The 13,014-nt window shown below is 70.3% G+C and overlaps 2 protein-coding genes across 8 annotated transcripts; one reads left to right on the forward strand and one right to left on the reverse strand.

The window, feature by feature from the left end:
- The first annotated feature begins 118 nt into the window (after positions 1–118).
- On the forward strand, positions 119–8,654 carry GPRC5C (G protein-coupled receptor class C group 5 member C). 7 transcript variants are annotated; one of them, XM_030015512.1, is made up of 5 exons: positions 119–198; positions 5,347–6,406; positions 7,080–7,174; positions 7,443–7,589; positions 7,844–8,654. In XM_030015512.1, exons 2-5 carry the CDS (start codon positions 5,389–5,391, stop codon positions 7,874–7,876), a joined length of 1,293 nt encoding a protein of 430 aa, XP_029871372.1. In that variant the 5' UTR covers positions 119–198; positions 5,347–5,388; the 3' UTR covers positions 7,877–8,654. The 7 variants fall into 7 exon arrangements, with proteins under 7 accessions (XP_029871372.1, XP_040979386.1, XP_029871371.1 ...); XM_041123452.1 differs by lacking the exon at positions 119–198 and adding an exon at positions 1,810–1,972; XM_030015511.2 differs by lacking the exon at positions 119–198 and adding an exon at positions 2,720–3,612.
- Positions 8,655–10,666: 2,012 nt separating this feature from the next.
- Positions 10,667–12,979, reverse strand: CCDC137 (coiled-coil domain containing 137). Its single transcript, XM_030016171.2, is given in 7 exon segments — positions 10,667–11,117; positions 11,330–11,362; positions 11,364–11,410; positions 11,542–11,624; positions 11,943–12,153; positions 12,339–12,469; positions 12,791–12,979. Coding segments are annotated over 7 exon segments (831 nt in total). The 5' UTR covers positions 12,910–12,979; the 3' UTR covers positions 10,667–10,910.
- Between the last annotated feature and the right edge of the window lie 35 nt (positions 12,980–13,014).

Raw genomic sequence — 13,014 nt, forward strand, 5'->3', positions numbered from 1 at the left:
CCACGTGTGCCCCCCCCAGGCTGGGCTCCTCTCCAGCCCTGTGGCCATGGGGTTCATGGGGCTTCCACAGCCAGGGAGCGTGACCGGACTCTCGACTGCTCTCCTGCATCAGCTCCAGCCCGTGCTGAACCGATGCACCAAAGGTCCCGGGGAACCCAGCGGGCACAGCCGCCCCATGGCGAGGGGTGACGGGCGCAGGTGAGCTCCTGCGGGCCCTGGTGAGGACACGGTGCCGGCTGGGTGCTGGCAGGATGGTCCTTCCTCCATAAACTGCTGTGCTGAGGCCAAAACTCTGCCTGGGTCGGGCTCCCTGCAAATGGCCGGGACGGGGGCACCCTGCACCAGCACCCCCGGGCACGGGGTCCCTCTGCCCAGTCCCGAGCTCTCAGCCCTGCCCACCCCAGTGCTCCTGCCCTGGTGGTCAGGGGGGTGCTGGGAGGGAGCATCCATGGGGTCCAGCATCCCCAGCTGCGGGGCGTGGGCACACGGTAAGACCCCAGCTCTGGGCTCTGCAGGAGCTGGCCCCTACCCGTTATTCCCCCAGAGATAATCCGGGAGAGCTGCCCTGCAAGGCGGCAGCCCCTGGGTACCCCGGGTGCACCCCAATGCAAGGGTGCAGCATCTCCCACCGGCTGCAAGGGACGGGGCTTGTGATGCTCCCCCTGCATCGAGTGCACCCAGCACCGGTGCCGCCCTCCCGGTTACACCAGTGCCAAGCTGGTGCGATGCTGGGCCAGCGGCCGTGCCGTGCCAGCCTGCCTGTCCCCAGCTGCCACCAGAGGGCAGGGACAGGACGCCCTGCGGAGCTGGCACAGCCTGGGAGCAGGGAGCTGGCACCGCAGGCACCCCCAGCCCCCCCCCCCTCAGCCCTTCCCACCCCTCTGCCCACCCTAATTCCCCTGTAAGGTCCTTAGCGTAATCCCCCCCAAACAGACCAGCCTTTCCGCTCTAATTCCCCAGAGGCCAGGCAGGACAGCACCCAGGGGTGCCCTGGGGGGCAGGGGCTCGTCCAGCTGGCCCTTGGGGATTTGGGGTGCCCGAGGCAGGGCACAGAGACCCTCCTGCCCTCCAAGCTTCCCCGTTGCCCACCCCACCGAGCCGTACCCAGAACGGAGGTGGGATGGGGTGCAGCGTTCGCCTCCGCTGCTCACGGGATGAGCCCCAACCCACCGGCATGTGGGGCCTCGCCGGCACCGGCGCTGGCATCCAGCCACCTGCCCGCGGTGCACCCGGGGTCCCGCAGCCGGATCAGTCCCCTGCACGGGCAGACCCCGCCGGCGGTGCTGCCTTACACCAGGCAGGGTCCGGCTCTGCCCGTACTCCCGGTGACAGGGTTAAAGCCCGACCCGGTGGCGCGGGTGGTACCTGGGAGGTGCTCGCTCCATTAATTCTGGCACGTGAGGAGAGCAGGACTGGGAAGAGATTAGATATTAACCCGGCCAGTGCCTCCCGCCCGGCGGGCACCCGTCCCTGGGGGCTTCCAGGGCCGGATCCCACCCTGGGGCCCTTCGCCGGGGCTGGAGGGGCCGCGGGGCAGGGGGGCTCGGCTGGCAAGGGCAGCGTTTGGCAGGAGCTCCGGCCCTGCTTGCGGCAGGCCGGGACTGCCACCGGCCCCCCTTCGCCAACCGGTGCTTATTTACTTGGAGAGGGAGGTGGAAACGTGCTGACCGCGTCCGCCGGCGGCGAGGGGCTCCGGTCTGGACAGAACCGGCTGGGGTGGAAAACAGCTCCCCAGCCCTGGCCAGAGCGGCGGCGACGGCAGGAAGGCAGCAGGGAGGGCAAGCGGGACCCCCCCAGCCCCAGGTACGGCCCCCCCAGCTCCAGGTACGGCTCTCGCCTTCCCGAGGTGAGCCACCGCGGCTGGCCGAGCAGGAGCTGCCACGGAGCCGGAGTTCGGTCGGCCATACCGCCGTGCCAGCCCTGCCGCCGTGCCAGCCACGCCAGCACCCGGCCCTGCGGCTCCGTAGGAAAGGTAAGCCTGGAAAAAATGCGCCCGGCGTGCCGATGTTTTCGGAGTGAGCCAGCGGGGAAGCCTGGCCCAGGTCCCGATGCCGTGCTGAGCTGCATCCCAGCCCCTCACTGCGGCTGCCGTGCCAGGGGGACCGTCTCTGCCCGGTCCCACCGTGTGGACCGCAGTCCCCAGCCCGCCCCGGGCACCGGGGAACTGGGACCGGGCTCTGCCCTCGCCGAAAGGACTGTGTGCCAGGCACCAACCGCCCTGGCACGCAGCCGCAGGAGGGGACCGAGGGCAGCCGGTCCCTCTCAGCCCACGGTTGGTCCCTGCGAGGCAGCCAGCGCACGGCGGCATCGCACCCAACCTACCCCGCAGCCGCCTCACTGGAGGGGTGTTTCTGTAGGTCCTACAGAAACCCCAGGGGTGCGCAGCAAGGGCTGGAAAGCCAGGAGGGTCCCCCGCAGGAAGGGGGGAAGAAATCACCCGCCATGGGAGGGGGACGCGAGGGCGAAAGCCGTGCGGCCGTGGGGCAGCCTCGGCGGGACGGACGCCTGCCAGCGGCCCCACGGCGGGTGCGGGGGGTCGCGGGGGGCTCGTGCTGAATCAGCAGCCGGGAAACCCGCCGGCCCCGCGCGGCGGAAGGAAGCAGCCGGCAGGAAGCCGCGTGCAGCGCGGCCTCTCCGTAGCCCGGGCTCAGGTCATCGCCGGCGCGGGGGCGGCAGGGCGGCTGGCCTGAGCTCCCTGCACTGGTTATCCAAGGCTGAGCCTTTGCCGGAGAGCGGGGGCTACGGCCAGGCCCTGCGAGTCTGACTCCGTGGGGAAACTGAGGCACAAGAGGCCACTTCCGAATGCACCGCCCTGCTCCGGCAGCCGTGCGAGAGCACACGCGTGTGCACGTGCCCCGGCGGGGAAGGATGATCCTCCCCCAGACTTCGTCCTGAAGCCAAACGCTCTTTAGGAAGAAGAAGGGCAGGAGGGTGGGTGGCCCCAGCGCCAGAGGGATGGCAGCAGCGGGTGCAGCACCCAGCCCAGACATGCCGTCTCCTCCCCGTCGGCTCCGGCGGGTGCCGGTCCTCGTGCCACGGGTGCTGCCGGCTCCGGCTCTGCCTCCCTTTCTCCTCGGATTGTTTTCATCCCGGCCAGGGCTGGGGGAGGACCTGCCGGAGGCGCGTTGAACTTTCGTCCGCATCCTTCAGCCTCTTGCTTCACCCTCCCGAAATAGCAGCGCCTGCCTGGAAACCTCCCCTGGGGCTGGCAGGGCCCTGGGTCCCCCAGGGCACCCCGAGCCTCTAGGGGCTCTTCCCCATCCCCAAACCCCAGGGATGGGGTGACTGCGGGGTGCCCGTGCCCAGCTCCAGGGTGCACGGCCACCCCCACCGGGACAGGGACCACCGAGCCCCGTCCGTCCACTGCCCCCAGCCCGGGGCTGTCCTGGGCCCCCGGCCCCTCGCAGAAAGGGCTTTTCTGGGCCCCTGCCACCCTGCCAAGGGCTCCGGCTTTAGCCGTCAGCTGACATTCCTCCGGGAGGCCCCTCCAGGCCTGCGCCTTGGGGCTTCCCGGCGGGAGCCGGGGTATCCTTACACTGCACGGCCGCCCGAGGAGCCCCGCTCCCGGCTCCCACCCCAGGAGCCCACCCACCGGCCCAGCACTGAGAGGAGGTCGGTGCAAGACCCCGTGTTGGTGATGCTGCCCCGGCACAGCCCCCCCGCTCCGGCCCCCGCAGCCCCCCCGAGCTCAGCAGGGCCGAGCTGACCCGGCTCCTCCGACCTGAGACCCCACAGACTCATTCCACCGATGACCAGGTGGGCTCCCACGCCAATCCCCCCCCGGTCCAACACCCCCCCCCCCAAGCTGGGGCTCTGCCCCCCCCCCCCCGCGGCAGGTATCCCCGCCCGGTGCGGGACCCCGTCCCTGCTCGGTTCCCCCCTCCCCACCCGCGTCGGTCGGGGCAGGTCCCGGCCGGCCCCGAACGCGCTCCCCGGGCAGAGCCGCACCTCCGGGAGGGGCCGGGCCGGGCCGGGCCGGGCAGGCGCGAACGGGGCCGCGGAGAGCGGGGCTCACCCGCCGGCACGGCACGGCACGGCACGGCACGGCGGAGCGAGGGGAGCGGCCGGGCACCGGGGGGCTGGAGCCGGTGAGCGGGGCTTAGGAGCGGGGTGGGAGCTCTGCGGGGCTGGGGGATAAACCGGGAACCGTAAGGGGAACGGGTCGGGAACCGGGGACTCGCAGCCGTCCGCCCCCGCGGGCTCGCCTTAGCCGGGGAGTTGGGGGCGGCTCTGGCCAAGTTTGGGGTCCGGTAACCCGGTCGGGTGCGCCGGGGAACCGGGTCGGTATGGGCCGGGAGGTGCGTGGGAACCGGGACGGGGCGGGGGGGGGGACCGGGCCGGAGCCGCCGGGGAGGGGTGGGGGGGACCGGCCGGGCCGGGCGCGGTGGAGCCGGTACGACCCGCGGGTGCCGGGGCTCGGTCCCAGCGCGGTGCCGGGGGTCCCCGTCCCCATCCCGGACCGGCATCCCCGGCGGCGGGGAGGGGGCTGCCCGGGCTCCAGGGAGCGGGGGGGGGGGGGTCCCAGCCCCGGGCACTGCTCCCGCTCCAGCCCGGGGTCACCTTGCCGGAGGTCTCCTGTCGGGTTTTCCCCCACACACACCCCCCAGCAGTGGGGGGCAGCAGCTTCCTCGCTGCCTCCTCTTCCCTGTGCCCACCCCGTGCTCCCCAGGGCCACAGGAGTGGGGACAGGGCCCCCCGTGCCGTGCCATGCCCGTGCCGTGCCGTGCCGTGCCAGGCTGCGGCTGCCTGCGCGCCAGCGGCTGGCAGTGCCGGACACGGAACCTGTGCTGGGTCGGTGCCCGGAGCCAGAGGAGGGAAGTGGGACAGGAGAAGTGGAAAGGGGAACTAGCTGGCACGCAGGGACAAGCTGAGGGGACAGCCCTGTCCCCAGGCATTACCTCTGCCATCCGACCCAGGCCTGCGTTCGGTGTTCCCGGGGAAGCCAGCGGGCACGGTGCTGCTGCTTGCTCCGGGTGCCGGAGGAAGGGATCGGCACAGCCCCAGAGCTGGCCGCGCTTGGAGAAATCCCATGTCAGGAGGGAGCTTGTGGGGCGCAGAGGGCTGAGCCCCCCTCGGCTGCCTCCGGCCTCCAGGCAAGGAGCCGATGGGGGAAACGTGTCTGCCCGGTCCCATCTGGGGTTGCTTTGGGCCGCAGTGGGGTGGGCTCAGCTGTGCCGGTGTGGACAGGGCTCACCGGGACCCGATCAATCTCCGTGGCCCGGCGGGAGGGACGCTCAGTGGGGACTGCGGGCAGAGATGCTCTGAGCCCTGGAAATGGCACAGGCAGCGCTGGGAGCTGAGCCACGGCCCCGGTCCCTGCTTCCTAACACCCTCTCTGTCCCACAGGGTCCCTGGACGCCCCGCTCGGCGCCCGCACCACGGTGCAGGATGGGTGCTGTGGCGGTGCCGCCGGCGGCCGCCTGCATCCTGCTGGCCCTGCTCCCTGTGGCCGGCGGACAGACCACCCCTCCCTCCGGCTGCAGCAAGGACCTCTCCTCCCTCTACTACAACCTCTGCGACCTCTCGGCGGCGTGGGGCATCGTGCTGGAGGCCGTGGCCAGCCTCGGCGTGGTGACCAGCTTCGTGCTCACCATCGTCCTAGTGGCCAGCCTGCCCTTCGTGCAGGACCCCCAGAAGAAGAGCCTGGTGGCCACGCAGGTCTTCTTTCTTCTGGGCACCTTCGGGCTCTTCTGCCTGACGTTCGACTTCATCGTGGGGCCGGATTTCTCCACCTGCACCTCCCGCCGCTTCCTCTTCGGCGTTCTCTTCGGCATCTGCTTCTCCTGCCTTCTGGCGCATGCCGTGGCCCTCAACTTCTTGGTGCGGAGGAACCGGGGCCCACGGGGCTGGGTGACGCTGGCGGTGGCCCTGCTCCTCGCCTTGGTGGAGGTCATCATCAACGCCGAGTGGCTCATCATCACGGTGGCGCGGCAGGAGGGTGGCTCCCCGGACCCTTGCCGGCTGGAGGACGCTGACTTCGTCATGGCACTCATCTACGTCATGTTCCTGCTGGTGGCCGCCTTCGGCACCGCCTGGCCAGCCCTCTGCGGCCGCTACGGCCGCTGGCGCAAGCACGGCGCCTTCATCCTGGCCACCACCGGCCTCTCCGTGGCCATTTGGGTGGCGTGGACGGCGATGTACCTCTATGGGAACCAGCAAGTGGGCGAGAAGCCCGGCTGGGATGACCCCACGCTGGCCATCGCGCTGGTCTCCAACGCCTGCGCCTTCCTCCTCCTCTACGTCATCCCCGAGGTGACGCACGTGACGCGGCGGGGACCCGAGCAGGCCTTCGAGGACGACGTCTACCCCACGCGTGGGGTGGGCTACGAGACCATCCTCAAGGAGCAGAAGTCGCAGAGCATGTTTGTGGAGAACAAAGCCTTCTCCATGGACGAGCCCTCCTTCGGTAGGCACCGAGGCTCACCGGGGACCCTCTTGCCCCACGGCGGGGCTGGCGGAGGGCACCGGCACCGGGGCTGGCAGCGATGGGCAGGCGGCGAGACGTCTGGCCGTGACCCGCCCGGGATTGACGCCTGCCCGTTGTTGTGGCTCCCAAAAACTCGCTGGGCTGGGTCTACCAGTTTGGGCTGAGCTCAGCAGTGGCAGGGGTGCTTCCTCCCCGGCATGGGGTGCCCGCGGCTCCTGGCCCTCCGCCCCGGGCAGCCACTCCGCCACGTTTCTTCCTAATAGGGGAAGCGTTGCCATCGCGGCGGCACCGGCAAGACCCTACAATAACACGGGGTGGTGTCAGCTCACCCCAATGAGGACCGGCGGGCGGGCACCAGCCCTGCCCCAGCAAAGGTGTCTGCAGCCCACAGGGCAGGGTGGGCGCTCCCGAGCGGCACCCACACCACCCTGCCTCCCGAGAGACCCTACAATAACAAATCCCGGCCGGGCAGGGGCTGTGCCGGGAGCGCGGTGATGCAAACCCTGGGGACATCCCTCCTGTTCCCCGGGAAAGGCGCAGAGCAGCCGGCTGCCGAGTCAGCTCATTAAACCTGCTAATGAGGAGCAGCTCCCTGGTTGGGGTGGCTCTGTGATACCCGCCCCCGCCCTTCACCATCCCCATCTCTTTGCAGCCAAGAAGCCGGTGTCCCCGTACAGTGGCTACAACGGCCAGCTGCTGACCAGCGTCTACCAGCCCACCGAGATGGCTCTGATGCACAAGGGTCCGGTAAGCGCGATGCCGCGCGGCACCGCCGGCCAGCCGGGCTTTCTGGGGGTGGCCGCATCCTGCCTGAGGGATGGGCTTTCAACCGGAGCGGCCGGTCCAGGGGCCAGGGTGTGGGGGGGCTCTGGGGGTGCCTCCCCTCGCCCCCATGTCCCAAGGACCGCTGTAACAGGGTGCTGGGGGGGGTTACCCCTCACCTTCCTCCCCCGGGACGCTGCGGGGCTGGGGGTGCTCCCGGTGCCGCTACAGCCTCCCCGTGTCTGCCCCTCAGACCGAAGGTCCCTATGACGTGATCCTGCCCCGCGCCTCCACCGCCAGCCCGGCGGCCGGCAGCGCCAGCTCCACGCTACGAGCCGAGGACGCCTTCGCGGCGCAGGCCCGGCACGCCGGCGCCCAGCGGGACGGCAGGAGCTGCCAGGTGGGTTAATGTGCAACACGGCGGGCGGGAGAGCGGGCACCGAGGTCCAGCCTACGGCTGGGGGCAAAGTCCGTCCCCGCTGCAGCGTCTCCCGTGGGAGGGCAGGGGCAGGGATGGCTCTGCCCGGCACGCCAGAGCCCCGGGGTGAGTCAGGCTGCGCCTCCCCACCGGTGCCAGAGCCGGGTCTGCCGGCCCGTGCCGCAATCCTGCTGCCGCCACCATGCCACCCCAGTGCCATCCCGCTCTGCCCGCAGGTGCAGTCCCCGTACGGCAGGAACCGGTGGTGATGCCCCCGTGGCACGGGTCCTGCAGCGCCGGCACAGCCGCGGCCCCGCCGTCCCGCTCCTGAGGTCTCGCCAAGCCTCCTCCCGCCCCGCCGCGTACATCCCACCCCGTCCAGCGGCCGGAGCCGGTTCCTGCGTGGGGGACGCCCGGACACAGTCCTGGAGCCACACTCCTGCCTGCCCGTCCCGCCTGGCCGCAGCACCCGCAAGCTGCCAGCTCTGCCCGGACCCCCGCATCCCTGCCGCTGTTCCCTGCCGCGAGGACCGGCTCCCGCGGGGTCACCCCGAGTCGTCCCCTCGCTGCCTTCGTGACGCACGGACACCCTGTCCCCCCTGGGCCAGGGACCATCTGCTGCCGGGGAGCCGGTGGGACTCCTGCCCGGGGCTGCCCCCCAGCGCTGAGCCCCCAGTTCCACGCTGATCCTCGCCAGCCCCGGGGACGTCGCAGGCCCTGAGCCGAGTCGGCACCATCCCGCTGCAGGGCACAAGGTGATGCAAAGCTGTCCCCAGCTCTGGCTCCCGCTGCGCCTCAGTTTCCCCATTGCTGGGGAAGGGGGGGGGCTGCTCGGGGTCTGGGGGATCAGTGCCTTGCTGGGGCTGGGGAACCCGGCCCCCCGCAGCTCCGGCCGCCTTTTCGGTGCCTTCCCCCCTCGGGGCTCGGGGAACCCTCCCGGGGAGCAGGGAGGGAGCTGGGCCCCTCGCCCTCCTCGTGGCTTTCTCTGTTGTTCTTCCTCTTCCCCCTCTTTTTCAGGTCAGCCCCAATAAAGGTGTTTTTTTCCTACGCGGTGCTGTAGCAGGCGGCCCACGATGGGGAGGGGGTACCCGGCCGTGCCGCCGGCTGCTCCCGCATCCCTGACCTCGCCGCAGCCAAGGGCTTCCGCCGCGGTGCCGGCGGGCTCAGCCCCGCATCCCCCTCCTGGGGGCTGACACGGAGCAAGGGGGGGCTCAGAGCAGGGCCCTCAGCATCCCGCAGCCCCTGTTCCGTGTCCCCCCCGCGGCAGCGTGTGCCGGGGCCAGGCACACAGATGGGGCCGCTGGGCCGGGAGCCGGCAGCCTCGGCAGGGCAGGGAACACGGGACCGGCAGCCCACGGGCAGATGGGCTGCCTGGCGGGAAGCGGCACGGCGCGGAGGACGTGCCAAGGTCGGGGGCGGTTTCTCCTGCTCAGATTGCCTTTCCCCTCCACAGCGATTTCTCCTACCGGGCAGGAAGCCTGCGGCCGCGGCCAACAATGCCATGAATTATTCAAGGGCTGAAATGGCTCCGTGGGGGCAGGCGGCTGACCTGGTCTCCTTGAGCCGGAGCCGGGCTGGCGGCGGTGGGTTTGCCCGTGGCTGCAAGCACGAGCGCCGCGCACGGCCACGGCGCCCGCGCGAGGGTCGCACGAGCGAGGGTTTGGCACCTGCGACGTCCCGGCCGTGCCCTTGCCAGCCGGCACGTGCCCACGCTCCTGGCTCCGGGGACACGGCGGGGCAGGCGCAGCCCTGAAGGCCGGGGACGGCTGCGGGAACTGGCTGTTTGCAGCAGGATCTGGCCGTGCCCCCCCCCTCCGGGGCTATGCTGCGTCACCCATGTTTACCTGGCACTAGCCGGCAGCAGGGAGATCTCCAAGCAGCACCAGGCACTCGACGTCCCCGAGGCTGCCGCCACCGCAATGCTCCCTCCTCCCGGCTGCTGGCACCGCACGGCACAGCGGGGCCCCAGCGTGTGCCCCCCCAACAAAGGTACATCGCCTGCAAGCCCAGCCCTGAGCCAGGCTGGTGTGCCCAGCCACGGTGGGGCAGAGCCTGGCATTCCCGGGGTGCGAGGAGAGAGGTGACAGCCCCGGGGACAGCAGAGTCACCTGAAAAACGAGGAGCAAAGACTCTGTCCCCATTCTGCTCTGGCAGAGGACACCAGAGTTGCCGGTGCCTCCGCTACCCATGTCCGGCCCCAGCCCCTCCGGAAGCCTGGGATCCCACCGGCTGCCATCAGCGTCAGCCGCAGAGCCGGGGCCGGCCCCGCTCCAACAGGCAACGCTTTGTGCAGGCACAGCGGCACAGGGGCTGCCGAACAGCACTGCCTTTGTCCCGTGCAGGTGAAGCCACCGTGCCGGCCTCACGGGCAGACGTGGGCCACCCTGTGCCGGGAGCAGCCCCCTGGATCCCTCCCCAAGGACCGGGAGCTGGGGGGCTGTCAGCCCCGGGTGGGGTACATGCCAGGTCTGGATTGCTCGGGGTCTCGCGGCTGCGCCGCATGGCACGGGATTGGTGTGGGTGCAGCGATGGGGCTGTGACACCATCCCTGGTAGCAGGGAGGGCACCGCGGTCACCGTGACCTGGGGTATCAGCCAGGGACAGGCAGGGATGTGGGCAGCACCGGGCTGGGTGGTGATGCCAAGGGCAGGGGTGAGCATGGTTGGGGACTAAGGGCTCACGCAGCATCCCTGAGCAGTGACAACGGAGGAGTGACACGGTGCAGGCGAGTCCTACGGACTGCAGGATCCTCCGCGTCCTCGGGGCTCGGCTTGCTCTCCTCCAACCGGGAGCCAGGGTGGGAGCCGGAGGTGTCATGGCCAGGCACTGGACTCTCCCCCCGAGACTGAACAACAAGGGTCCTGCCCGCAACCAGAGCCCTGCCAGGGCCAGCCGGCAGCCAGTGACAGTGACAACAGGCCCGCTGCGGGCCGGGACTGCCATCTGCCGGCACGCCTGCCGGCACAGCCACGCGCACACCGGCACAGCCGTGTCCCTTCCCGGCTGCCACGCAGGAAGGAATCCGGACAGGTCAGGGAGGCACAGCCGCGCTCACGCCATTAGCACTCAACGGCAGTTTTACTACAAGCAGGTTTGTGGCACTGCAGCGGCCTCAGCTCCGGCGCCGAGCACGTAGGGTGCCCCGAGCTGAGGTGCGGGGCTGTGGGGAGCCCCAGGGCTCAGCAACAGAAGAGCAGCAATGAGGACAACTATCCCCCCTCAAGTCCTGGGGTCCCGTGCTGCCTGCATGCTGCCTGCACACCCTCGTTGGGACCAGGGAGGCCCAGCTCCTCCAGGCTGGGCTCAGTGGGGGACCCTGCGTCGGGCCTGGGCGCTCCCCTGTGCCGCCTCCCGCTGCTGCTGTTTGCGCCTCTGGATGTCCCTGTAAGCCTGGATGACACGCGCTCTCTCCTCCTCCACGATGCGCCGGCGAGCCATCGACACCGGCGCTGCCGGGGACGCCTGGCTCTGGCCCAGGCGAGACGTCAGGAGGAGCCGCTTCCGTCCAGCCTGCGGGAAGAGACGGGACAGCTCAGGGAGGATGAAGGATGAAGAAGCCAGGACAGGGCTCCAAGGAACTGTCAGCAGGAGGCTGAGGCCACTGCTGCCCTTCCAGGCCTGATTTCCAGCCCGAGGGAGTGAGATGACCGGGATGAAGCCCAGACCTGCGGGTACCCAAGGGCACAGCCGAGGGGCAGGAGGCATTGCCCCCCACAGCTCACCTGCTCTGCAGGGCCCTGGCCCCTGGGCCGCGAGGGTGATGGTGGGCGGCTGCGTAACCACTTCACCGAACGCCACTGTGTCTAAGAGAGAGAAGCAGGCACCGGCATCAGGCAGGAGCTCCCCCGGGACGCGCCGCTCCAGCTTGCCCCCACCTCTCCACGCGCTGCCGGGGCAGGGGGTGACTCCAGCCACCCCGCTGCGCCAGACCCACCTTGGAACAGGCTCTTCTCCAGCATGGCCTCTTTCTTCTCCTCCTTCTTCTTCCGAGCTTTTTCTAGTTTCTTATTCTGAAACCTGAAGAGCTGCGTTATGACCGGACAGGGAGCAAGTAAGCGAGTTCCTACCCCATGGGATTCCCCCCAAAACCTGGGGCCCCACACCTCTCCCCACAGCTCCAGCCCAGCAGCAGGGTGAAGCAGGTCTGTGGCTCCAGTCCCAGGCCCCATGGAGATGAGGTCCACAGCCCTCCGCCCGCACCCCCAGTCGCTGCCGGATGCCAGACCTATGCTGCAGCACCGGCGAAAGCACCCGCCAGGTACCCAGAACCAGGCTGGGGCACAGGCCTGGGGTGACCCAGTCCAGCCCCAGCAGCCATGGTGGCCTTGCTCTCACTCTTTCTTTCTCTTGGACTTCTCCGGTGCTGTCGCCTCCTTCTCAGGCTCCCGCTGCAGCTGGTTCTTGGTGAGGAAGAGGACGCGCTGCACCTCCTGCTCCATGCGGCAGACATAGGAGCGCTCCGACTCCCCCTTCCCCCTCCTGAATTTGGGCACGGGGATGTCCCCCTGGGCCTCGGGGCCCTTTGACTTGGGCTGCTGCTTCTTCTCTAGGAGAGACGGGTGACATTACTGCAGCAGTGACAATCTGGGGGTTCCCCTTCCCCTGGCAGGGCAGGGATGGGACATCACCGGGGGGAGCAGCGTGTCCCACTGCAGGATCCGGCTGCCTCCAGCTACACCACTGCGGGCTCCTCGGCCGGGCAGCCCTGCTCGGACCAGCTCCGCATCCCACCTGCCGCCCGCCTCTTCCCGGGATTGGGGCGCTTCATGGCCTCACGGCTCCTGATGAGCTCCCGCAGGCGGAAGGGGATCTCCTGCTCGTCGGGGTGCTTGGGCTTCATGTTGTCCACCTTCTTCTCCTTCCTGGGAGAGAATAAACATGGTGTGAGACCTGCACTGAAACACCGGGACACGGGAGCAGTGGGACACAGCGACCTGGGCACCGAGACCCGGGCACGAAGGGACGTGGGGACCCGGGCATGGCTGGATACCGGAGCACCCGGACCTGGTGAGGCACCAGCGGACGCGAGCACGGTGGGACACACACCGGGACCCAGCTCCCAGGAGCGGGGACCCCCGCCAGGACCCAATCGGCCCTGGGGAACCCCTTGATCCCGCGTGGGACCAGGCCCCGAACCGGGAGCCAGCCAGGCCCGATCCCGACCGGATTCCCCGGGCACTGACCTGCCGCGACGCGGGGCGGCCGGTCCCCGCCCTGGTGCCGGTCCCTGTCCCGATCTCTGTGCCGATCCCGGTCCCTGTCTCCGGCCCCGGCCCGGTCCCGGGCCCGGGCCCCGGCCCATGGCTCCGCCGCTCCCCACGCGGCCACCCCGCCGCCACTTCCGGCTTCCCTCCGCCCCGTACCGCCCTCGTCCCCGCCCCCCTGCTTTCTATTGGCTCCTCTTGGC

The sequence above is a fragment of the Aquila chrysaetos genome, chromosome 5 (genome assembly GCF_900496995.4).
Source record: "Aquila chrysaetos chrysaetos chromosome 5, bAquChr1.4, whole genome shotgun sequence".
Taxonomy (NCBI): domain Eukaryota; kingdom Metazoa; phylum Chordata; class Aves; order Accipitriformes; family Accipitridae; genus Aquila; species Aquila chrysaetos.

Coding starts and splice junctions, on each gene's coding strand:
- GPRC5C (XM_030015512.1), top strand. CDS start 5,389: ATGGGTGCTGTGGCGGTGCCGCCGGCGGCCGCCTGCATCCTGCTGGCC. Junction 6,407..7,079: donor CATGGACGAGCCCTCCTTCG/GTAGGCACCGAG, acceptor ATCTCTTTGCAG/CCAAGAAGCCGGTGTCCCCG. Junction 7,175..7,442: donor CTCTGATGCACAAGGGTCCG/GTAAGCGCGATG, acceptor TCTGCCCCTCAG/ACCGAAGGTCCCTATGACGT.